The sequence below is a fragment of the Citrus sinensis genome, chromosome 5, assembly GCF_022201045.2.
Source record: "Citrus sinensis cultivar Valencia sweet orange chromosome 5, DVS_A1.0, whole genome shotgun sequence".
Lineage (NCBI taxonomy): Eukaryota > Viridiplantae > Streptophyta > Magnoliopsida > Sapindales > Rutaceae > Citrus > Citrus sinensis.
In genome coordinates, this window is record NC_068560.1 from 1,751,011 (window position 1) to 1,776,436 (window position 25,426).

The window sequence follows — 25,426 nt, forward strand, 5'->3', positions numbered from 1 at the left end:
AAGCCAAGGTAGGGACGTTGCTGTCGATTCAAATTGTTGTTTTGAGATTGTCCTGGATTCCGATTGGTGTTGGTTGAACTTTGATTGGCATAGTTGTTACTATTGCGCCAGTTGTTATTGGTGCGAGTTGAAACATGAGCAGTGATGGGGAAGACAGTTTGTGGTCTCGTGATGTTGAGCGTGGCTTCAAAGTTGAGGAGTTTCTCATGGAGTTCTTCAAAGGAGATTGGAGTATCTCTTGCTTGAACAACTCTGACTAACTTTTTGTAGTCATCACCAAGTGTCTCTAGGATCTTATCGATGAGGTCATCATTATCAAATGGTGACCCAAGTAGAGCTAACTCATCAGCTCGTGCCTTTACATTTTGCAGAAATTCAGTGATTGATTCAGGTCCTTCAGTCATTTGTTTGATTTGATTTTTGACTTGCTTGATTCGACCACGTGAGGGTTTGGCATATGTGTTGGCAAGTGTGGTCCAAGCTTCTTGTGATGTTTTGGTATTAGCAATAAACGGGATTATAGAGGGAGAGATTGATCCAATGATTGCATTTAAAATCAATTGGTCTTGTCGGATCCAGAGAGTATATGCAAGATTTGGGGATGTGCTGTTGTTGGCTATTACAGTTGTAGAAGGGCATGGTTTAGAGCCATCTATATATCCGAGGAGATCATAGCCAACGAAAAGTGTTTGGAACTGTAACTTCCAAGATAGGTAATTGGTGGTAGTTAATTTGAGAGGAGTTTGAGCTGCGACATTGATGGTGATGAGTGTGTTGTTGGAATCATTGGTGTTTCAGATAGTAGTGTTTGAATGATTGCTTGCCATTGCAAGAATTCAGTAGAAAGAGGGAGAAGAGAAAAGAAAAATGGAGAGCTTTAATGCCCTGATACCACAACAGAGTAAAGGATTTTGAGTGAATACTTTTCCATTGATTGTAAGACTTTATATACAGCAATATACATAACAACCTTGCCTATTTTAAGAGATTAGATAACAGAAAAATATATTTTACATTTGAATGAATTTGAGTGATAAACTAGATAGTTCCCATATATTAGGAGGAGAATCTGCGGACATATCTAATTTACTCATTCAAACTCAAAATCCTTTACTCTGTTATAATCTGGGTCTTTTAATTATCATCTAACTAATGCATGTGCACTAGTTTCATTTATGTCTATCACTGAAGAGTAATGTTGCTTGGTTGAATAGTGTCATATTACATCACAGAATTAAACTCACTCGATTTTCATTGCCACATGTAGCTCAAAAGTGCATGAACATTGACCATTCATCTAACTTATACTAATTAATCAATACGAATATCAGTTCTTAGTACCCGGCAACATCCGTCCATTAGAGTGAAACTCCCAATGATTTCATCTACACAAAATAAATATCGTATGTACTTTGAATATGAAGTTTCAGCACCTGAGAAAGCTAGCCATTACTTACATATTGCAGCCATCCACCCCAACAAGAAATCCATTAATCTACGGTTAATTTGACACAAGGTATGATTTTGCAATGGCCAATTGTATATAGTCGTATGGTATTTCCATATTATAAATGCTCCTAATGAAAATGAAGCAAGTACATAATACTACTACTATGACAAAATTTTCATGATTGCCAACTGTCAATACCAGCTACCTCTTATACGTGCCTTATTGAGCATGGAAACACCTTATATTATAATTTCCGTTCACCATAGAATAAGTTCAGGGCCATTAATTCAACAATTACCAAACCAATATCCCAACAATGGTTTGATTATTAATCTCAGCAATAAAAGTTCCGCAATATAAATTTCATTCTCTTATGCTGAGTTGCTTATTGAGATGATGAATACTCAAGGGTTCTTCCTCGAGAAATTTCAGCAGACACCTGATTCATTCTATCAAATATTAGCATCACTAATCACTAAATGATATAAGATAGTTCTGTTTTGAAAAATCAATATAAATCAATTAACTTAGATTTTCTTAGTCTTGGAGCACAATGCGTGATGATTTGATGAGAAATATTAATATGCATGCATCCCCCTGCGTTCGTTAGAGCTGCTTGACACTTTCTTCTTTCTTTCTTTTGGGTACTGTTTTATATTTTTAATCAATCAGATTGAGCTGCATGTTTGCTTTTAGTCCAAACTGAAATCAGACATTAAGTATTTTTGCTAGAATGAATGCAACCAAGATTCTATGGGATATGTATGAAGATGATGTAATAAAGTGCTTTTGATAAATTTCCCTGGTCGGTTTACTTCACTAACCTCAACAAGCAAATTCTCCCAATGACCCTCAAACTCTTGTGCACAATTAAAATAATTTCAATTTTATATATACAAAAATAAGAAACTCTCAAATATACTATTTGATAATCACAAAAATAACAATTCACTCCAGTAAATCATATTACATTCTATATTGCAATTCTTTTTAAATTTAATTTAATATTTTATATTAAATAAAATAAAATAAATAATATTATTATATTTAACTAAATAATAATTTGCATTAATCATAAGTTAAAATTACTTAAAAATAATATTATTATATTAATAGAGAATTAATAAAAATTACTATATGCTATCTTTATTTAATAATATAATATTATTATATTTATTTTAAAAATAATGGTACCATATTTATTTAATATTAATAATTAATAATAATAAATAGTTTATTCTAAGAAAATATTAATTTTGCACTAAATAATATTATATTAATAAATAATAAATTTAATATAATTATATTAAATAAAATAAAATAATGTTTCATTTTATATTTACCCTTCTTTTTATTAAATTTACTATAATTATATTTAACAAATATTTAAATAATATTATTATATTTAACTAAATAATAATTGGGTTTGACTCTAAGTTTAATTTACTTAAAAATAATATTATTATATTAATAGAGAATTAATAATATTACTATATACCATCTTTATTTGAAAATATAATATTATTATATTTATTTAAAAATAATAGTATTGTATTTATTTAATATTAATAATTAATACTAATAAATAATTTATTCTAAGAAAATATTAATTTCATACTATGTTAATAGTAAAAATATTTCATTTATATTGCCCTTATCAACAATTTTTAATTTATATAATTAAAATTAAAATTAATAAAAAATTGTGATGTTCATAATTAAGAATATTAATAGTTATTATAAATTTACAAATATAATAAAATATATGTTTATTCATTAAAATATATTTTTTATTAACTTTGTAATTAAAAATTATAATTCTTTAAAATAAAGATAAAATTGTAATTTGAAACTATTTACTCCCAATCCAAGACAAAATAAACACATGAATTGGATTCTAATCTTCATTTCATGCTTCCATTCCAGTGCAAGTAAGCAATCTACTCTCAATCCCACTCCACACTCCCACTCCTGAGGATTCTCACTCTAATCTAAAAAGTAAACGCTACCTAAGTGTAAACAGTTCCACTTCAGATATATATAATGATGATGAAATTTTGTTTTCTCTGAACAATCATTGTAGTGTTTTATAATGAGTAATTGGCTCAATATTAATACAAAACTATTTTAACATGTGACATATTCTATCGTAGTGCACTTCAATACAGTCTTTTAACTCAAATAGAAAAGTTTCCATTTTCTGCAGAGCAAAATCTGAACAAAGGTAACAGGAGGTGATCGTGGTGAAATTGTTTTTGGGCATGCGAATCTATTGACTTTCGAATACGTTCATTCAAATATTAAATGCAAATTAATTAATTATTAATTTATGGATTTACGTTATACAAATTGTGCGCCGTGGCGGGATGGCAAAAACTGCAATCATGTGCCATTAACATGGTTAATGTCATCGAGATGACATGGTTGTTATTTATGAAAAGAGAATTGCTGGAAATTTTGTTAATCCACTATTGCAACAATATATTGTTATAAATTGCATTGTGTAACGTATGTGAACCGAAAAAAAAAAAAGGCGGTAAAGTAAAATAAATAAAAATAAAAGAAGAAGCTGGAAACAGGGAGAACACATACACACGTGTGAGAGAGAAGAAGAAGCTACCAAAAACCCGACCCGTACCCCAGAACCGAACCGGTTGTATTTCACGATTCCGGCCACCTCACCGGCCGAGCAAGGTATCAATTGGAAGCTTAAAGACTGGCCATTATATCCCAGCCGTCAGCGTCGCAAAAAACCCACCGGAACGCCGCCGTTTGTAGCACGAAAAACTGGCCATTCCCGTCACCTGAAACGGCCGAATTGCCATCGACCGGCCACTTAGAGGCTCACGGCTGTGGGAGCTCTATCCACCGCCATCGTCGCGCGTGGGACGTCACTGCTGGCACCGTTGGATATAAATCAATCACCATAGATTCTCTTTGTCTCAGAACACAATGGGTGATGATTTGATCTGCATTCGTTAGAGCTGCAGTTCTTTCTTTTTGGTACTTTTTTATTTTCATTCAGTCAAATTCAGTTGCAATCAGATATTAAGTATATTTTCCAGAATGGATGCAACAAAAATTCTATCTGATCTGCAGTTCATGAAAAGTGGCCGAATGCTTCCGGCAATTCAGGCAAATAGAAGCTTGGTTGACTGATTGCTTTTCGTGTGAAATTCTACCTAATGGCTATCCTTTTAATGGTTTAAATTCTTCTTTTTTTTTTCTTTGAACTGTTGATTTATACTGTCTTGTATGCAAATTAAATTCGGAATTTCGGATGATAATAATCTTGATTTAGAACAGATTCGGTAACATGTGGCATTCTACATTCTTGCAATGCCATTTCTTGTTATGGCAGCAGCATTTTTTATCATCGTTTCTAGAGAGAATGAAGAGAGAGAGAAAGTTTCATCTTATTCCTTGTTAGTTTCTCCGTGTGAGCTCTGTAAAATTACTTTGAATCATAAATAAAACTCATTTTGGTCGATTCTCCCTTGGATGTAAGTTGTGCCTCATTGCACAGCTGAACCACGGAAACAGTGCTGGTTTCTGTGTGTGATTGTTTGTTAATCTTGCTTATTTCTTTTTTCCTAATGGCTGAAATCTTGCTTTAAGTTCTCAAGTCATCTATTGAGTTCATCGAGGTCATTCAATTGTTCATATGTAGCTAGTTTGATCTTGAACAGGGTCTTGGGCAGTGTTTTGATGGCTTGATTAGCGGCTATCTTGACAGTACAATTGGTATCAGAACTAGTTCTTCAGATCAAGATCCAAGTATGGCTACATCAAAGATTGATCTCGAGAAATTCAATGGAAAGAATGACTTTAATATACAAAACTTGTATCTAATGGCTTACATTTGGAGATGATGTAATAAAGTGCTTTTGATAAATTCGCCTGGTCGGTTTACTACTTCACTAACCATTAATCAGCAAATCCTCCTAGTGACCCTCAAACTCTTCTACGCAATTATAATAATTTCAGTTTTATATATACAAAAATAAACAGCTCTCAAATATGTTATTTGATAATGACAAACACAACAACTCACTCCAATAAATCTCGTAATAAATACATGGTCTCTATATTGCAAGTCTTTTTAGGACTCATTCAAAAAGAAAACTTAGGGAATGGCATTGCAAGAATATGGAATCAGAATAACAGTGATACAAAGAGAAAAAAAAGGGATGGTCTGATTGCTTTGTTTGCAAAATTATTGGTGCGGGGCTCTACTTCTTTTTGTTTCACTTTATCAATTAATTAGCGAAGCAAACATGTAATCATTTGAAAAAGGATCACTAGCACCAGCTTAGACATATTAATTTAGATGAAAATGTAGTGTTATTAAGTTATGAATTCATTAACTTGAGGTATTAATATTTACTAATGATGGTGATTAATTTATTTAACTTGTCATAGTCTTCAATTAAGAATGAAGTGCAATCAATTTAGAATGAATGCAATCAATTTATGGAATATATATATATATATATATATATATATATATATATATTGAGCCAGTACCATGTGATGTAGTAAGCTTGAGGGGTTATGTCGCAAATGACATAATGACCCCAATTGGAGTTCTCATCTATCACATAGTGAAAAGTGCAACCAACCTTGAAGATAGTTTCATGCATCTGGTCCGGGTTTGGATGCGGATCGAAGGCTCTTTGGCACTTCTTGTTATGGGCAGGTCTGTGTTCTTGCATGGCCATGAGCTGCCATACCCGCCATGTCAGAGCCTGATCTTCCGGATCTCTCTTGTGAGAGATAATCTTCTCAAAGATGTCTTCCTGTACTTCAGAAGGAAGCCATGCAATAAAAGTATTGAGATCTTTGAGAAAGTGTGCTCTGTTTTCATGAGCACTGGAGCTGCCTTCTTCCCATCGTCTCGGGAGGCTTCTTCTTGTGATCATGGTGATTGGTCTAGAAAGGAAATCCGCTACAGTATTGGATTCTCCTTTGATGTGTCTGACTTCGAACTTAAATCTCGAGAGAGATTCGGACCACCTTGCTAGTTGTGGATCTGGGATTTCTCCTTCTTTTCTTCTGATCAATCCCAGGAGGTACTTGTAATCTGTTTCAATCACAAAGGGGGTTAGATAGAGAAAGAATTGAAACTTCTTGATCCCTTTGGTGACTGCTAAGACTTCTTTCTTTGAGGATGGGTAGTGGCTTTGAGCGTCGTTGAACTGGCCAGATTTATAGCCACAGACTCTCCTGTTTCCCTCGGATTCCTCTATCAATAGTGCTCCCCAATAATGGTCACTAGCATCTGTCTGTAAGATGAGCTGTCCTTTGTCAGGTATCTTTAATGGTGGAAGTGACTGGCACTTTTGCTTTAAGTCTGTCACGGCCTTTGTCGCTTCTTCCGACCATTGTGGGGCACCCTTCTTTAAGTGTTTTGATATCTGACTCGTCATCTTTGACAAGTTCTGCACATGGTCTGCTGCATAATTGATTATCCCGAGGAATTGCTGGATTTGTTTTCTGGTTGACAGCTGGTCTGGGAACTGGGATATTTTTTCAGCAATATGTGGCTGAGGAATGATGAATCCCTGTTTAATGTGTAATCCCCAAAAATCTACCTCATCAAGCCCTATCTACATCTTTGGTTCTGACAAAGCTAACCCATGCTTATAGGTTAGGTCCTTGAATTGAGACAGGTGTTCAGCATGTTCTTCTTCACTGTTGCTGAAGATGAGGGCATCATCAATGTAGATAAGGCAGAATCCTGAAATGGATTTGTACACCTCATCCATTCTGTTTTGGAATTCTGACGGAGCATTCTTTAGGCCGAAAGGCATCACGGTCCATTCATAATGCCCGTGGGGGACCACAAATGCTGTTTTGTGTCTATCTTCTTCCTTGATCCCAATCTGCCAAAAGCCTGACTTCATGTCAAACTTTGAGAACACTTTTGCTCCAGCAATACGTTTCAAAAGATGTGTCCTCCGTGGAATGGGGTATCTTATGTCTTGTAAGCAATCATTAAGCTTTCGGTAATCTATTACCAATCGCTTTTTTCCACGTACCTGTTCTGAATGCTTGTTGACATAGAATGCTGGGCTGGCCCAGTGAGACTTAGAGGGCCTGATTAGCTTTAGATCCATAAGTGCTTGGATCTCAGATTTGCACAGTTCTTCGTCATGGGGCATGCCTGGATGAGAGGCTGTCTGGTGAGGCATGGTCTATCCATCTTTATATGGTAGAGACACAAAGTGTTGTTCTTTAGCCCAGAACTGATTTGGTACTTCTGCACAGCATTCAAGGAGTTCCTTAATTTGGGGTTCATATTTGTGGATTGGGTAGTTTGCTAGTTTTCCACCCTCTCCAAAAATGGATTGTTTTTCAACCCAAGGAACTTGAAAAGTATGCTGAGAACCATCGACGGGATTGCGGATGGTGTAAGAGAATCCTTTAGGAAAGAAGGCAAAAGGGGCAACCAGACGGAGAAAGTCGGTGCCAAGGAGGATATCTTCGCCAGAATAATCGAAGGCGAAAAACCCATGTTGGATCATAAAAGGTTGAATCTCAATTGGGCGAGTAACCTTTTTGCTATAGAAGTCTCTGCCACTAGCGGATCCGAAAGACACCTTAGTAGGAACATAGAAACATCGAGGAACACAGGCTTCTCGGATGAACGAGCACATTGCTCCTGTATCAATAAGAGCAGTAAGTGCTACCTGTGTATCATCGGAGGGATTGAGGATGACTTTAATGTGTGGCCGGAAAAGGGATGACCGTTGTATGGTGTTAACCTGGAGAGGCTCGCGAACAGTGAGTACAGCATCATCATCGTCATCGTCAGAATCACTATCTGTTGCAGAAGCAGTCTCCTCAGAATCAGAAAGAGGATGTTCATCCAGAGTAAAGATAGCACCGAAGGGGCTATCTGACCAGGTATAAATGTCATCATCAAAATCATCATGCTGTATTAGCTGGATGAGTTTGGCTGGGAGTTTCTTCTTGGATTTGCACTGCTTGGCATAATGACCTTTCTTTCCAACTATGAAGCATCTGCCAGAGCCTTTCTTGTGTTTGCGTTTTTTGATAAAACGGCACTTCTTCCCTTTGTATGGTTTCCAGGGACGCTTTAGTTTCTTATGTCTGCCAGGATTACAAGAGCACATTTTGTCTGTATGTTGGCAACCAAATTTGTTTGGTTCCTCATTACAGAATTTTTGCAGAGAGGATTTCTCAATCTGCTTCATGTGTCTTCGTAAATCTTGAGATCGGCAGTGGTTTTGAATAAGCTCCATTGCAATTTGGTAGAGCTGGGCAAGGCTGAGCTGTGCTAAATCAGTAATTGCATCAGCTTTGAATTTGGCCTCCATCATTTCTGCAACTGGGCCTGGCATGTTTAGCACAAATGTCCTGTGTATGGTATCGGATTGTTTATCAAAGATGTAGTACAACCTTTCTTGTTCAAGGTAGTACTCTTCCATTTTTCTGACATCACAGCACTTGTTTTGGAGAAATTGCTTCTCAGCAGCCTCTTCTTCTCTTGTGAACTGGCCTAGAAAATCCAAGGATAGATTTTCTACTAGGCTTCCACAAGGATCTTCTCTGCTAAGAATGAACTGCCTTTGATCAGCAGTAAGCTTTCGTCCCCACCATCGGCGTAGCGAGCCAACAAATCCTGCTACCAGTCTTAAGGCAGCTGACCTTCTGCTCAACTGAGGGGCTCGTTGGCATTCTCCTTCATACCAGGATACCATCTTTTCAAAGTAAGCCAATCTTTCTTTTGGCTTCATTCCATCAATGTTCCAGAACATCTTTCCGGTTGTGGAATGTCCTAGTTGTACTCTGGTTTCCCATTCTTCTCCTTGGTTGACTTCATCTATGTGAGGGGCACGATCAGTAGGTGCATCAGCCGGATTGGAGGAGGCTTCTGTGGCCGCTGGTTGGTCTGTGAAACCAGGGGCTGTGAACTGTGTTGTTCCTGATGGGTTTTGAGTTTGTTCCTGCCTTGTAGGATCAGAAGTCTGACCCTGTGTTGGTGTTGAGGCTGCAAATCTGGTACGGGTATCCACATAGAATGGATTCGGAGGATTTGCCCTATGCATAAGAACAGGAATTGGAGGGTTCTCAGTAGTATCAGAAGAGATACTTGAGCTCTCATCAGTTTCATATTCCTCATTCCATCCTGTAGCCTTCTGGGGCCATGGGTATTGAGGAGGAGGAGCATAGCTTCTCCAAAATGCTTTCTGGTTATTTCCAGATGCATTTTCCTCCCAGATGTGGCATGGTTTAGTAGGCCTGCTCTTCCAGTGCCTGGACACCTTTGGTTGTTGATAGCTTTCCCTTGTTCTTCTCATTTCATCTTCGTCTGCAGCTCCAGTCATCACAATCATGTTAACCGACCTGGAGGCACTATCATGTAGTTGAGAGAACTGTTGGGTGGACATCTTATGCTGTTTTTTGTTTTTCTTTAGCTGCTTTCTGATCACAGCTAAGTCAGCAAGAATCTGCTGTTGAGTGACCATGATGTCTCCCAAGGCTTGGTTTTGTTCTACAGCATTGATGTTTGACCAGTTGATTGCCTTCTCAATTGGGCCGAACTCTGTTGGGTTAGTTTTCTGTATTACCCATTTGGCAGCATACATTCCTCCGGGTATATCCTTGATGAATTCATTATCAAGGTCTGGAGTGGTGATCATGTTTACTGGACCCATGATTCTGCAGGAGGTAGTTCTTCTTGGCATATGTGTGCACAAGGAGGGATGCTTTCCTTCAAGCTGGCATTTTTCACATGGATAGAGAGCTTTAGTCTCTGTGGGGAAAGAGACTGATACTCTTCCTTCTTGTAGCCTGCTTATCTTTGGGACCTCATGGATTTGTTGAGGCCTGTTGTTTTTCTCATACTCATTGATCCATTGTGGTGGAAAAATGAGTTGGTTTTGCCTATAAGTCCTGGGTTGAAAGACTCTGCCATCACCAGCAAGAAATCTGGTAATAGGCCTGCCAGAGCTACTCATAGAGAACAGGTGGGTTTGGACTTTATAGGTCATAGTGTGGTGAATTGCCAAGGCAGATTCATCAGGTTTCGTGGTTAAACCATTAACCTGAATTAGTACCTTAATGGCCTCTGTGAGGGATGGCTTGTGTATGTCAAGGGTAAAATTTGGTTCGACTTGGAGAACAACATGGCCTTGGTTGAGTCCTGCTTCAACAGCAGTAATTAAGGCCTTTTCAAAAGTTTGCCATCTAGTGTCTAGAATGGCAATGAAACATGTGATATCTTTTCCAGCTAGGAATAGAGGTTGTATTCCTATCTGGATTGCTCCAAGATGTAATCCCTTGTATCCCTGAAGTTTATACCTTGTAACCTCATGGGTAGAGATTATGGGAAGGTATGTTTCTTTCGAGCTTGAAGAGATGGATTGGACAGTGATTTCAGAGGATTTGTAGATGGTTTTAAGCTTTGGTTGACGAATGGGGATTATGGCTCGGAGGTGGTTGAGAGTAGTATTGATATGGTAATATCTGTAAGGATCTAACGGATCAAGTCTGAAGGACTGAACCGCTCTCTCACTGCTTTCATCCTCTTGGGTTTCATAATGAAAGTTCACAGAGGGTGAACTATCAGTTGGTACTCTGATGGCCGAGGTGGATGGTTGATCAGATAGTGGTTGGTTACTGGATCTATTACTGTTTTGGGTTTCCATGACTAAAAGAAATCAAAGGGTTTTCTTTGGGGTGATAAGCCCTAAACACGGCACTCTTGGCCTTCTCAAGGGGGCGCCACACCTTACGGAATTCACTCTGTAGTGTTTTAGTATGGAAGTTTTAGGCAGATAGACTAGTATCCAACAACTTTCTGATGTGGAGGATCCGAAGTATTTCAGCAACCACAGAGCATAGTATTGTTGCACACCCAGGGGTTTCCTTTTGGGAAATATGGCTCTGATACCAATTTTCTGTTTTAGAGCAAACAGAGGAAGGTTACTTTCATTAAGAGGAATGAGAGATTTAAAATACAATATTGCACTCCAAGACTCGATGCCTAAGAACAAACCAAGGGTTCCCTTTTATAGGCACAAGGGAACCACTATTACACACTGTAGACATAATTGAACCTTATTACAAAGAAATCTACTTTACAACTCACTCCTTTACTTTATGTCACACTCATAAAGGAATCTACTTTACAACTCACTCCTTTACTTTATGTCACACTCACACTCTTATCCTTATCTCTAAGGATGGTACATAATACATACGAATACAAATACACTATATTATTATCACCAATGCTTCCACTGCAGGGTCCACTAAGCTTCCGCTACAGTCCAGAGTTGCCACTGGTTGGCGTGCTACGTCCTGACCGATGGTTCCATCGTTCTTCAGATGCGGCGTCCATGTCTTCTCCCATATCGGGCCAAATCGGGTCTGGCTGTGGGTTTAGTTCTGGCTGGGGCCAATCTTGGAGGTCTAGCCAGTTGGCCATATCTTCAAGTTCGTTCCTCCATCTGTCGATATCTGGGGTATCCAGATAGCTGATGTCTTGTGGCCTACCATGTCGGGAGAGGTAGTCATTATACTTATGCTGCAAGTCGGCTGCCTCGTCTTCGTCTCCATGTAGTTTGAGATTTCGTATCTCCTCTCTGTAGTAAAGGTCTAGAGTACTGCAGACTTGTGGGGATACTGGACTGTGGGTGTTGTACATGGGAACAGTCCCGTATACCTCTGCTAAGGCTTGCCTAGCGTTCCAGCAACCAGTCCACATGGAATCGATTTCTTCATGGGAGTGGTCATGTTGGACTACCTGTATAAAAGGCTCTTTGTACCGTCCCCAAATATCGGTGAGTTTCACAATCACTATTGTAGAATGGGTGATGTGATAACCGTTGATGAGCTTTAGTGTGAGGACATCTTCAAAGATGGGGGCGAACATTCGATCGAACCATCTTCCTTTACCGTATCTTCGGCTGGTATGGATCAGGTTTGGTTCGAACAGTATTGCCACGGGGTATATATTGAGCCAGTACCATGTGATGTAGTAAGCTTGAGGGGTTATGTCGCAAATGACATAATGACCCCAATTGGAGTTCTCATCTATCACATAGTGAAAAGTGCAACCAACCTTGAAGATAGTTTCATGCATCTGGTCCGGGTTTGGATGCGGATCGAAGGCTCTTTGGCACTTCCTGTTATGGGCAGGTCTGTGTTCTTGCAAGGCCATGAGCTGCCATACCCGCCATGTCAGAGCCTGATCTTCCGGATCTCTCTTGTGAGAGATAATCTTCTCAAAGATGTCTTCCTGTACTTCAGAAGGAAGCCATGCAATAAAAGTATTGAGATCTTTGAGAAAGTGTGCTCTGTTTTCATGAGCACTGGAGCTGCCTTCTTCCCATCGTCTCGGGAGGCTTCTTCTTGTGATCATGGTGATTGGTCTAGAAAGGAAATCCGCTACAGTATTGGATTCTCCTTTGATGTGTCTGACTTCGAACTTAAATCTCGAGAGAGATTCGGACCACCTTGCTAGTTGTGGATCTGGGATTTCTCCTTCTTTTATTCTGATCAATCCCAGGAGGTACTTGTAATCTGTTTCAATCACAAAGGGGGTTAGAGAGAGAAAGAATTGAAACTTCTTGATCCCTTTGGTGACTGCTAAGACTTCTTTCTTTGAGGATGGGTAGTGGCTTTGAGCGTCGTTGAACTGGCCAGATTTATAGCCACAGACTCTCCTGTTTCCCTCGGATTCCTCTATCAATAGTGCTCCCCAATAATGGTCACTAGCATCTGTTTGTAAGATGAGCTGTCCTTTGTCAGGTATCTTTAATGGTGGAAGTGACTGGCACTTTTGCTTTAAGTCTGTCACGGCCTTTGTCGCTTCTTCCGACCATTGTGGGGCACCCTTCTTTAAGTGTTTTGATATCTGACTCGTCATCTTTGACAAGTTCTGCACATGGTCTGCTGCATAATTGATTATCCCGAGGAATTGCTGGATTTGCTTTCTGGTTGACAGCTGGTCTGGGAACTGGGATATTTTTTCAGCAATATGTGGCTGAGGAATGATGAATCCCTGTTTAATGTGTAATCCCAAAAAATCTACCTCATCAAGCCCTATCTGCATCTTTGGTTCTGACAAAGCTAACCCATGCTTATAGGTTAGGTCCTTGAATTGAGACAGGTGTTCAGCATGTTCTTCTTCACTGTTGCTGAAGATGAGGGCATCATCAATGTAGATAAGGCAGAATCCTGAAATGGATTTGTACACCTCATCCATTCTGTTTTGGAATTCTGACGGAGCATTCTTTAGGCCGAAAGGCATCACGTTCCATTCATAATGGCAATTCACCACACTATGACCTATAAAGTCCAAACCCACCTGTTCTCTATGAGTAGCTCTGGCAGGCCTATTACCAGATTTCTTGCTGGTGATGGCAGAGTCTTTCAACCCAGGACTTATAGGCAAAACCAACTCATTTTTCCACCACAATGGATCAATGAGTATGAGAAAAACAACAGGCCTCAACAAATCCATGAGGTCCCAAAGATAAGCAGGCTACAAGAAGGAAGAGTATCGGTCTCTTTCCCCACAGAGACTAAAGCTCTCTATCCATGTGAAAAATGCCAGCTTGAAGGAAAGCATCCCTCCTTGTGCACACATATGCCAAGAAGAACTACCTCCTGCAGAATCATGGGTCCAGTAAACATGATCACCACTCCAGACCTTGATAATGAATTCATCAAGGATATACCCGGAGGAATGTATGCTGCCAAATGGGTAATACAGAAAACTAACCCAACAGAGTTCGGCCCAATTGAGAAGGCAATCAACTGGTCAAACATCAATGCTGTAGAACAAAACCAAGCCTTGGGAGACATCATGGTCACTCAACAGCAGATTCTTGCTGACTTAGCTGTGATCAGAAAGCAGCTAAAGAAAAACAAAAAACAGCATAAGATGTCCACCCAACAGTTCTCTCAACTACATGATAGTGCCTCCAGGTCGGTTAACATGATTGTGATGACTGGAGCTGCAGACGAAGATGAAATGAGAAGAACAAGGGAAAGCTATCAACAACCAAAGGTGTCCAGGCACTGGAAGAGCAGGCCTACTAAACCATGCCACATCTGAGAGGAAAATGCATCTGGAAATAACCAGAAAGCATTTTGGAGAAGCTATGCTCCTCCTCCTCAATACCCATGGCCCCAGAAGGCTACAGGATGGAATGAGGAATATGAAACTGATGAGAGCTCAAGTATCTCTTCTGATACTACTGAGAACCCTCCAATTCCTGTTCTTATGCATAGGGCAAATCCTCCGAATCCATTCTATGTGGATACCCGTACCAGATTTGCAGCCTCAACACCAACACAGGGTCAGACTTCTGATCCTACAAGGCAGGAACAAACTCAAAACCCATCAGGAACAACACAGTTCACAGCCCCTGGTTTCACAGACCAACCAGCGGCCACAGAAGCCTCCTCCAATCCGGCTGATGCACCTACTGATCGTGCCCCTCACATAGATGAAGTCAACCAAGGAGAAGAATGGGAAACCAGAGTACAACTAGGACATTCCACAACCGGAAAGATGTTCTGGAACATTGATGGAATGAAGCCAAAAGAAAGATTGGCTTACTTTGAAAAGATGGTATCCTGGTATGAAGGAGAATGCCAACGAGCCCCTCAGTTGAGCAGAAGGTCAGCTGCCTTAAGACTGGTAGCAGGATTTGTTGGCTCGCTACGCCGATGGTGGGGACGAAAGCTTACTGCTGATCAAAGGCAGTTCATTCTTAGCAGAGAAGATCCTTGTGGAAGCCTAGTAGAAAATCTATCCTTGGATTTTCTAGGCCAGTTCACAAGAGAAGAAGAGGCTGCTGAGAAGCAATTTCTCCAAAACAAGTGCTGTGATGTCAGAAAAATGGAAGAGTACTACCTTGAACAAGAAAGGTTGTACTACATCTTTGATAAACAATCCGATACCATACACAGGACATTTGTGCTAAACATGCCAGGCCCAGTTGCAGAAATGATGGAGGCCAAATTCAAAGCTGATGCAATTACTGATTTAGCACAGCTCAGCCTTGCCCAGCTCTACCAAATTGCAATGGAGCTTATTCAAAACCACTGCCGATCTCAAGATTTACGAAGACACATGAAGCAGATTGAGAAATCCTCTCTGCAAAAATTCTGTAATGAGGAACCAAACAAATTTGGTTGCCAACATACAGACAAAATGTGCTCTTGTAATCCTGGCAGACATAAGAAACTAAAGCGTCCCTGGAAACCATACAAAGGGAAGAAGTACCGTTTTATCAAAAAACGCAAACACAAGAAAGGCTCTGGCAGATGCTTCATATGTGGAAAGAAAGGTCACTATGCCAAGCAGTGCAAATCCAAGAAGAAACTCCCAGCCAAACTCATCCAGCTAATACAGCATGATGATTTTGATGATGACATTTATACCTGGTCAGATAGCCCCTTCGGTGCTATCTTTACTCTGGATGAACATCCTCTTTCTGATTCTGAGGAGACTGCTTCTGCAACAGATAGTGATTCTGACGATGACGATGATGATGCTGTACTCACTGTTCGCGAGCCTCTCCAGGTTAACACCATACAACGGTCATCCCTTTTCCGGCCACACATTGAAGTCATCCTCAATCCCTCCGAAGATACACAGGTAGCACTTACTGCTCTTATTGATACAGGAGCAATGTGCTCGTTCATCCGAGAAGCCTGTGTTCCTCGATGTTTCTATGTTCCTACTAAGGTGTCTTTCGGATCCGCTAGTGGCAGAGACTTCTATAGCAAAAAGGTTACTCGCCCAATTGAGATTCAACCTTTTATGATCCAACATGGGTTTTTCGCCTTCGATTATTCTGGCGAAGATATCCTCCTTGGCACCGACTTTCTCCGTCTGGTTGCCCCTTTTGCCTTCTTTCCTGAAGGATTCTCTTACACCATCCGCAATCCCATCGATGGTTCTCAGCATACTTTTCAAGTTCCTTGGGTTGAAAAACAATCCATTTTTGGAGAGGGTGGAAAACTAGCAAACTACCCAATCCACAAATATGAACCCCAAATTAAGGAACTCCTTGAATGCTGTGCAGAAGTACCAAATCAGTTCTGGGCTAAAGAACAACACTTTGTGTCTCTACCATATAAAGATGGATGGACCATGCCTCACCAGACAGCCTCTCATCCAGGCATGCCCCATGACGAAGAACTGTGCAAATCTGAGATCCAAGCACTTATGGATCTAAAGCTAATCAGGCCCTCTAAGTCTCACTGGGCCAGCCCAGCATTCTATGTCAACAAGCATTCAGAACAGGTACGTGGAAAAAAGCGATTGGTAATAGATTACCGAAAGCTTAATGATTGCTTACAAGACATAAGATACCCCATTCCACGGAGGACACATCTTTTGAAACGTATTGCTGGAGCAAAAGTGTTCTCAAAGTTTGACATGAAGTCAGGCTTTTGGCAGATTGGGATCAAGGAAGAAGATAGACACAAAACAGCATTTGTGGTCCCCCACGGGCATTATGAATGGAACGTGATGCCTTTCGGCCTAAAGAATGCTCCGTCAGAATTCCAAAACAGAATGGATGAGGTGTACAAATCCATTTCAGGATTCTGCCTTGGGTGGAGTGTGGATCATTTTCAGGATTCAGTTTCCAAGAAAGCAAAAATGAAGTCGGAGTCGTAGTTTAAATTAATTTATGTTTTTGTCTTTTTCTGTGAGCCCAGTGAGCTTTTGTTTTCACTTTGTTCTCTTTTGCTTCTTTCCCTCCTTTTCCTGTTGTTTCTTGACAATCAAGCAGATCAGGATTAAGTGTTTACTTTTGGTGTAATTATTCACCCTAACTCGAATAATACATAGTTTTAGTGCTATCAAAATAGGAAGTGAATTAATATCTGAAGCTAACTTGGGAGTGGAATGTGTGTTAGTAAAAATATGCTATTATGGTAGATAGAATTTGCATTTTAGGTAAGACAAATAATTACCGCTGTTAATTTATTTCAATAAGTTCGTACATCATTCGATAATAAGTCGAAGATTTTAATGGTTTTGTTTCCTGAAAATTTGTCATCAGTGCATGGACAAAGTTCAATGGATGAACTTCTCTTAGTTAATTCGAGTTCTGTAAGAAACACTAATCTTGCTCTGTACTTTGGAGTATTTTAATAATTGATGTTAAGATTTGCTAATGTGAAAAGGAAGAAAACCTGCTTAAAGGTATTAAAGAAAGATAAAGAGAACCAATTTGGAGAAGGGAATCCTTATAGTGGGAGTTCTATTCTTTGGGGTTTAATTGATGGGAGAAGAAACAGCTTATATGTTTACAGACATAGACATTTGATTGCTGAGTTAGCTGAGGAAGATAATTAATCACAATGTTTGATGTTGTTTCTGTTGGCCTCAGCTAATTGTTAAGATTTCATACTTTTTTCTGGTTTTTCATAACTGTGACCTAAAACTTAATGTATACTTTGATAATTACATAATCGGCTTCTTGCTGATATTTGGCTTTAATTTGTAGACCTGAGGCTCTTTTGGGAGTTGGGAAGATTTACGAAAGAGGAGTTTCTGATTAGCTGGTTTGTTCTCTTTGTGCCTACAGAATTTGAGTTCACTGGTAAGCTTGATTCACCTTGTTTTGATTTACTACCAAGAGGTGTTAACAGTTCATCATGCACAAAAAGAGGTGGGGAAAAAAAGAAATCTTCTTGCTAGATACATAAATTTAATAGTTGAATCATTTTCAACCAAAGAAATGTGCTGAAGAGCAGCATTTTCGTTTATATCAAAGTTCAATTGCATCTTATATCATCTGTTTCCATCTCCTTTGTGGTAAATAAAGTCCTTGATGATGACAATAAGAATCACAGAAGAAGTTGTTAATTTCATATCTGGAGATTTTCATCATAGTAGTTCATTGAAAGTGAAGACAGCTGAGTATTGCTTTTTCTGATGCAGTCTGTCCCTCTTTGGTGTGTTTATTTGAAATTTGCGCAAGAATATGATCCATCTATACGAGAATGTGCCTAATAAAATATCACAAAGGTGCCTAATACAGTGAAATTAACATATTCAGCTCATGAGATTGCCATTATATATATTGAAAAAGAAATTAATATAAGAAACTGAAAATTAATTGACACTGGATCAAATTGGATTGTTAGTTGTTAATTATGATGGGAATATAATCTTGGTCTTTTAATTATCATCTAGGTAATGCATGTGCACTTTCATTTGTGAGAGAGAAAATATTTGACAATCACGAAAACAACAACAATTCACTCCCATAAACAACATAATAGATACATGGTCTATATTGCAAGTCTTTTTATGATTTTAATTAAAAGAGAAAATGCAAAGGACATATTATATATAATTGAATGTTCTCCTTGATAATTGGTCAAAATAACACCAATCTGGCTAACTAATACAATCATCATAATTATCCGATTTTCATTTTAATTATGTCCAATCATGCTAATTTAATAAAGAACACGGAATACATGAGTATTTATATGTTCAACAACTTTGGCTGAGTATTAAAAATATAAAAGCTGCATTTTTGCTTTGTGTTACTGTAGGACATGACCATATTATGTTGCATTTGTCAGAAAACTGAAAATTATCGAAAAGGATCCTAAAAGAGATGTGTTGAATTGTGAGCTTAAAAATGAGTTTTAGAAGTTTCTGACATGTCGGTTTGTATCCTTGATTGTGCATGCCCTGTTGGTTTCTGGATGAAACAGGAGAATATGACATCTGTGTATTGTCTTTTACTTGCAGTAAGTGAATCACATGTTCTTCACATGATTTGACATACTTTATACGGATTTAGCAGTTGTTTTGGTCACTTATTGACTGACCGTTGTAAGGCGGGAAAATTCTGGGTTTCTTACAACAAACCCAGAAGGCAGCTGGTGAGTGGGAGATGTTTCTAGCTTCTTCATGATCTGTATATATAGTCTTAGAGGCTATAGTTGAGCCATATGAAAAGCTTGTAACTCCTTAATGTTTGTAGCTTGTTCTTGGTAATTGCTTTGACGAGGGAAGTGAGCTAAAATGATATCAACTTTTATTTATGGACAGGTTAAGAAAATTTTTGAGTTCCTGAAAAATGGCTTCCATGAGATCAGCAGTTCTTTGGATTTATCTTTCGAATATGATTTGGTTGCTGATGAGAAAATTCCATTCCTAGCTGATCTTGCCAGTGTTCTAAATGAGCATTCCTTTTTCCCATATGAGCCACCAGCTGGAAGCAAAAGATTCAGGAATCTGATTGCTGACTTCATGAAAATGTACCACCATATTCCACTAAATGCTGATGTGAGAAAACCTTCACCACTCATCTGTTTTTTTACTTCTCTGGACAAGTAATTTTTATATTGTCTGTCCTAGATTCTGTTTTCCCTGATGCATTATTTCAATTTCTTTGCATGTGAAGTCCTAGGATCTGTTTCCCCTGATGCATTATTTCAATTTCTTTGCATGTGAACTTGGAGCATTCATATTAGTTTAGGAGTGAATCTATTGGTCATTTACTTGTTTGTAACAAATAACGTATGAAACAATCTTGTTATTTTTTATTCTCAATATGTAGAGCTCTATGGACCAATCGCTTGTCTTCTGTTATCCTCATTAGAATTTCTTCAGACTACTTCCACTTCATGCTATTTGTGATAATTTGTATTGTTTTTGTGGTCTTTCTTATGTCTGTTGGACAAATACTGTAATATGAAATTTTATCTAATGGTGCCCTTTATTCCTTTTGCATCCTGTCCCCTCTAGTAGTTAAATGTATTTTTGGATTTGTCAATTTATTTGATTTGATGAAATCTTGATTCTCATGTTATCTATCTGTTTATCCAACTTGACCAGGGAATGTGTTGTTGATGTGAGTTACGCTGCACGTGCTTGTTATTCATCTAGTCCTTTTATGTAAACATACGTGTTTGGATGTACTCGTATATATACTGGACCCGAGATATTTAAAATAGTTTTCAATTGAGATTTGAATTTTAAAATTATATACACAAACACACCCGATTTAATAATAATAATAATAATGCTAACAATAAAATATTTCATTCGTCCCCTGTTGAGTCGTCGTCAAAAAGTCTTTTCCAATCAAAAAGTCTTTCCCAATCTATTTTAACGCAAGGTATATGGGTTAACAAGTCCCAATATTGTCCTCCATCCTTTCTGCACTTCTCTTCTATCAACGGACATCCCGAGATCCATAATTGCAAAAGTGAGGAAGGCAGGCCCTTCTCCGGAAAGTATTTGAGCTTGGGACAATCCCACAGGTGCAATTCTGTGAGGTTTTGAAGATCAACAATTGAAGAAGATAGGCGTTCCAGATTTGGAAATCTAGAAATGCTCAGAGATGTTAGAGAGGCAGGAAGAGGAAGCGCGGTCCCTAATCTTTTGTCCTCTAGTGGAAATGACACCATCACCGTGTCGTCATCGCATCCGCCGATTGTAAGATGTCGCAGAGAGGAGAATCTGTGAAATCCCCGGCCCCGCTCAATCAGCGACTTACAAATCTCCATATTACCCCGAATATCAAGTGACTGAAGGTTGGTGGGAAGGCCATCTTCTTCTTCAAGGCTTGGAAGCGCACCTCCTATTATTGTTAATTCTTGAAGACAGCTCAGATTGTGCAATCCCTTGGGTAAGGCCTCTAGTCTCTCACAATCATATATCCCCAGCCTCGTGAGTTTCGCACAAGGCAATCCCCCTTCGGGAAAGGACACCAGATTTTCACAATTACTAATACTGATTGTTTCAAGAGATGTGTTGTTGTCCAACCTTTCTGCTATTGACTCCAGCTTTGGACATCCATAAACAGAAAGGGACTTAAGAGACGGAGGTAGATTGCCAACTTCAAGGGACTCAAGCGTGGCAGGTAACTCGTTTTTTGAAAATATACAAGTCAGTGATGGACAATCCCAAATTTCCAACTTCTCGAGAAGAGATGAGGTGTACCTTCTGCTGCTGCTACTCTGGATGCCCTCTTCCACTGTCAAAGTCCTTATATTATCGCAACGCCAGATCGTCAACTGCTTAAGGCTTGGTGGTAGCTGGACTTCAACAATATATCTCAACGAACAACAATATTGAATATTCAAGATCTCGAGAGACGAATTGGTGTCGCACATCCATGCCTCTGGTAACGATTTCAGTGCATCACAATGCCTAATCTGAATTTTCTTCAATTTGGAAGGCAGAGCAACCTCAGGAAAGGAAACAAGGGAACTGCAGTTGTAGATTTCTATCTCTCTCAAGGAACAGAGGCTGAGCGATGATTGTGGCAGCTTCACAAGGCCTTCGCAATAAAGCAATCCTAGATATTCAAGTCTGCATGACAACTCACAGAGCTGCTGTTGTTGGTCTTTCTCTTCCTCCACCACCAAGGATTGAATTTTGGGACACCGTCTAATCGTCAGTCTTTTGAGAGAGCAAATGTCTTGCAGTAATTCGTTATAACTCTTCCATATATGTGTTTCATTTTTTATATTTTTTATCTCCAATTCTTCCAGTTTTGGTATTCGCGGCTTCAATGGCCCTGCGAGAAACACTTGATTTGATGTATCTCTACAAACCACTGAATTCTGTAAGCCGAGATGATCAGTTGCACTTCTCAACACAACCTTTTTACATCCTCCAATTACCAATTTGCAAAGAGCTGGAAGACTCGTAATTGAAATTGACAATTTTTCACATTTGTAAATAGCAAGCATCTGCAATGCAGGAAGGTGCTCTGGAAGTGTTCCTTGCAGTTTAGAACATCTTAAAATTTGAAGCTCTCTCAATTTAGGAAACCGTTCAACTCCCTGACTAGATCCATGAGGAATCCAGTCTTCCCATTCTTGCATGTCTTCAAAACGAAGAGTCTCCAAGCATGGAAATGGAATTGGAGAGTCATCCCCATAGAACTCTGAACCCAATCTCTTTACTCTACTCATTCCACGCACTGTAAGATGCTTTAGAGAGGGCAGTTGCCCGACAGACGGCAGGGCAGTGCACATGCCGCAATCTTCAAATTTAAGTGTCACTAAATTTGAGAATGAGGAATCTCCTAACCATGTTGGAAATTTTGTGCCTCCATAGCCACAGACACAAAATTGATCCAGATTTTTATGGGGTTTGAGCATGTCAAGCACGCCCATTTCAGTTTCTGCCTCCCTTGAAGATGAACCATCGGTGCTGCAAGTCCAATTAAGCGATAATTCCTTAAGATTCTTCTTTCCATCCAACCCAGCCTCCTTTGCATCACCAATGTCTTTTACATTCTCTAATTTTGAAATTTCAAGTGCCCCACGAAGATGCATCAACAACTTTAGCTCTGATAACCCCGAACCACTGTCTTTTCCCACAACAAAATTACACAACGTCTGAAGACAAGTCAACTTGCCAATTCCTACTGGCATTTCCTCCAACGAATCTGTATTTGAATTATTAAGATGATGCAATTTGATGAGATTTCCCATGTCTGCACACAACTTCTTCAGTCGTCGACAGCCCTCCAACAGAAGGGTGTGCAAGTTGTAAAGCTTGCTGACTGATTCAGGCAGAGTTTTAATCTCAGTTCCAGACAGGTTAAGGTGCCTTAAATACCTCAAATCACCAACTGAATCCGGCAGCTCGGCGATGAGATATCCACGCAGAGAGAAGACCCTTAAGCTTTGGAGTTTGAACAACTTAGGAAGAATGCTATGAGCCAAGTATCCATGTCGACTATTTAACATCACTGGTAAAAAAGTTCTCAAATGTTGGATATCATACAATTTCTCAAACCTTTGAACGCCATCATAATCTCCAAGAATGTACGACAGATGACGAAGATCTCTAGAAAAACACTGTTGCTTGTTAACCTCCGAGGTATACTCCAGTGTGAAGTATGTCTCCCCTGCAGCCCAACGGGCAAGGTCGTTGATAAGATCGTGCATAACAAATCGTGATGCATCGGTGGCCGATTGCTGGAAAAAAGATCTTGAACATAGCTCCTTAAAGAAATCACGACCTAAATCTTCACTAGGATTCTCACCTTCTTTGTGATCCAAAAAACCGGAGGCACACCATAATAAAATTATCTCCTCCTCTTCAAATTCATAATCCTTTGGTAATAATGAGCAGTATGCAAAGCATTGTTTCAAAGCTGGAGGAAGATAATAATAGCTCACCGCAAGGGCTGGTATAATGCGGCATCTCTCTTCTGGTAATTCCCATATCTTGCTACTGAGCACACGTTCCCACTCACGTCTGTCATGCTCTCCACGTAAAAGTCCTCCAAGTGTTTGAGCTGCCAAGGGCAAGCCATCGCATTTGGTCACTATCTTCCTGCCGATTTCCTCCAATGACATATGTGAACTGAAATCTCGCGTCCCCAAAGAATGTTGAGCGAGTATAGCTAGACAATCATTATATGACAGCTTTTTTAATTGATAAGCTGGAAGAGTCCCCATGATTTTTGCAACCTCATGATTGCGAGTACTGACAATAATCTTACTTCCCTGTGCACTTGCTCCAAGCGGACGGCTGAAGTCAACCCAATCATCGTAATTCCGGTTCCACACATCATCTAAAACAAGCAAAAATTTCTTTCCAGATAGTTGCTTATTCAGTTCCTCTTGAAGCTTATTCAAGTTGAGATTATCCACATTCTGGTGAGTCACGATGGATGTCAAGATTGTTTTTGTTAGCCTGATAACATCGAAATCATCTGAGACACAAGTCCATGCCTTGAGATCGAAATGATTCTGCACTCGATCATCATTATAGGCAAGCCGAGCAAGAGTAGTTTTGCCCAGCCCACCAAAACCTACAATAGGTATAACAGAGAATCCACCATCATTTCTCAAATCATCCCTCAACAACAATTCAACAATTTCCTTCTTATCTGTTTCCCTGCCATAGACGTTGGCTCCAGTCACTACAGAGGTTGTCTCTAGCCTTTGACTGGCTTTTTTGGACCCTCCAGCTGAACTTACGTTCAAACCCAGCGAGTCTTTCTGTGTCACAATTTCTTGAAATCTGTCGTTGATCTCTTTGATTTTGGACATCATGGCGTAATCGAACTGAATCGATTGTGGAGTAAAAGTGGTGCAGCAAGTAGGAATGAGCTTCTGTGGAGTAAAAGTGGTGCAGCAAGTAGGAATGAGCTTCCGAAACTTACTTGTTCTTGTACGACTGCTACTGGGTTGATCCTGAGCAGTAGCTGGATCTCCATTTCCAAGCAGCAACTTCCTCCGGAAAGCCTCAGTTTGAAACTCATCCAACAAGTCTTCAACATCATAAGCCAAGTTCTGAAGCTTGCCAAGCCACTTCTTCACAAACTGATTAGTCGTCTTCTTCTCCTCAGCATCATCAAGCACCGCCTTGATCATCTCCAACATATTCGCCCACTTCATCAGATCGGCCTTGATGTGCTCTTGGCGTGCAAAAAACAGAATCCCCTCTGAAGCTAACTTATTGACCAGCAAATCAACGGACGCCGTAAGGATTGCCTCTCCGATGATTGACATTTTTTTTCTTTCTTCTCTCTCTTTTTTTTTTTTTTTGGGGGGGCAAAGAAAGAAGCAGAATTTTGAGTTTTGAAAAGCAAAATGAGAAAATTGAACAGAAAGTGTGAAGGGTCAAGCAAAATGAATGTACCAAGTCTTCCACTTGTTGTTTATTCCAGGAAAGTGCAAATAAAAACAGAGCCCACCACCCATTAATAATTTAGCAATTTACCAATCACCAACCACCACCACTTGTTACCAGATTCAATAAATATAAAATCGCACGTTGATATTTGTAGGGCCAAGCAACATTAATCCAATGTCCGGTAAATGCTGAATAAAGAGGAAAATGGAATGTATCTACTACGGACCTTCGCTTTACAAGTCTTCAAAGTCATAATAATTACTTTATTTATTGAATTAATTTTCATGCTAAAATGAAGACTTAAAAGTATACTACAATATTTTATAATCACAATGATA

General features: G+C 39.3%; 1 protein-coding gene across 1 annotated transcript; it reads right to left on the bottom strand.

Moving 5' to 3' along the window:
* Positions 1-20,422: 20,422 nt before the first annotated feature.
* LOC127902567 (putative disease resistance RPP13-like protein 1) lies at positions 20,423-25,167 on the bottom strand. Its single transcript, XM_052442035.1, has one exon. It carries the CDS (start codon positions 24,962-24,964, stop codon positions 20,522-20,524), a length of 4,443 nt encoding a protein of 1,480 aa, XP_052297995.1. The 5' UTR covers positions 24,965-25,167; the 3' UTR covers positions 20,423-20,521.
* Between the last annotated feature and the right edge of the window lie 259 nt (positions 25,168-25,426).

Coding starts and splice junctions, on each gene's coding strand:
- LOC127902567 (XM_052442035.1), bottom strand. CDS start 24,964: ATGTCAATCATCGGAGAGGCAATCCTTACGGCGTCCGTTGATTTGCTG.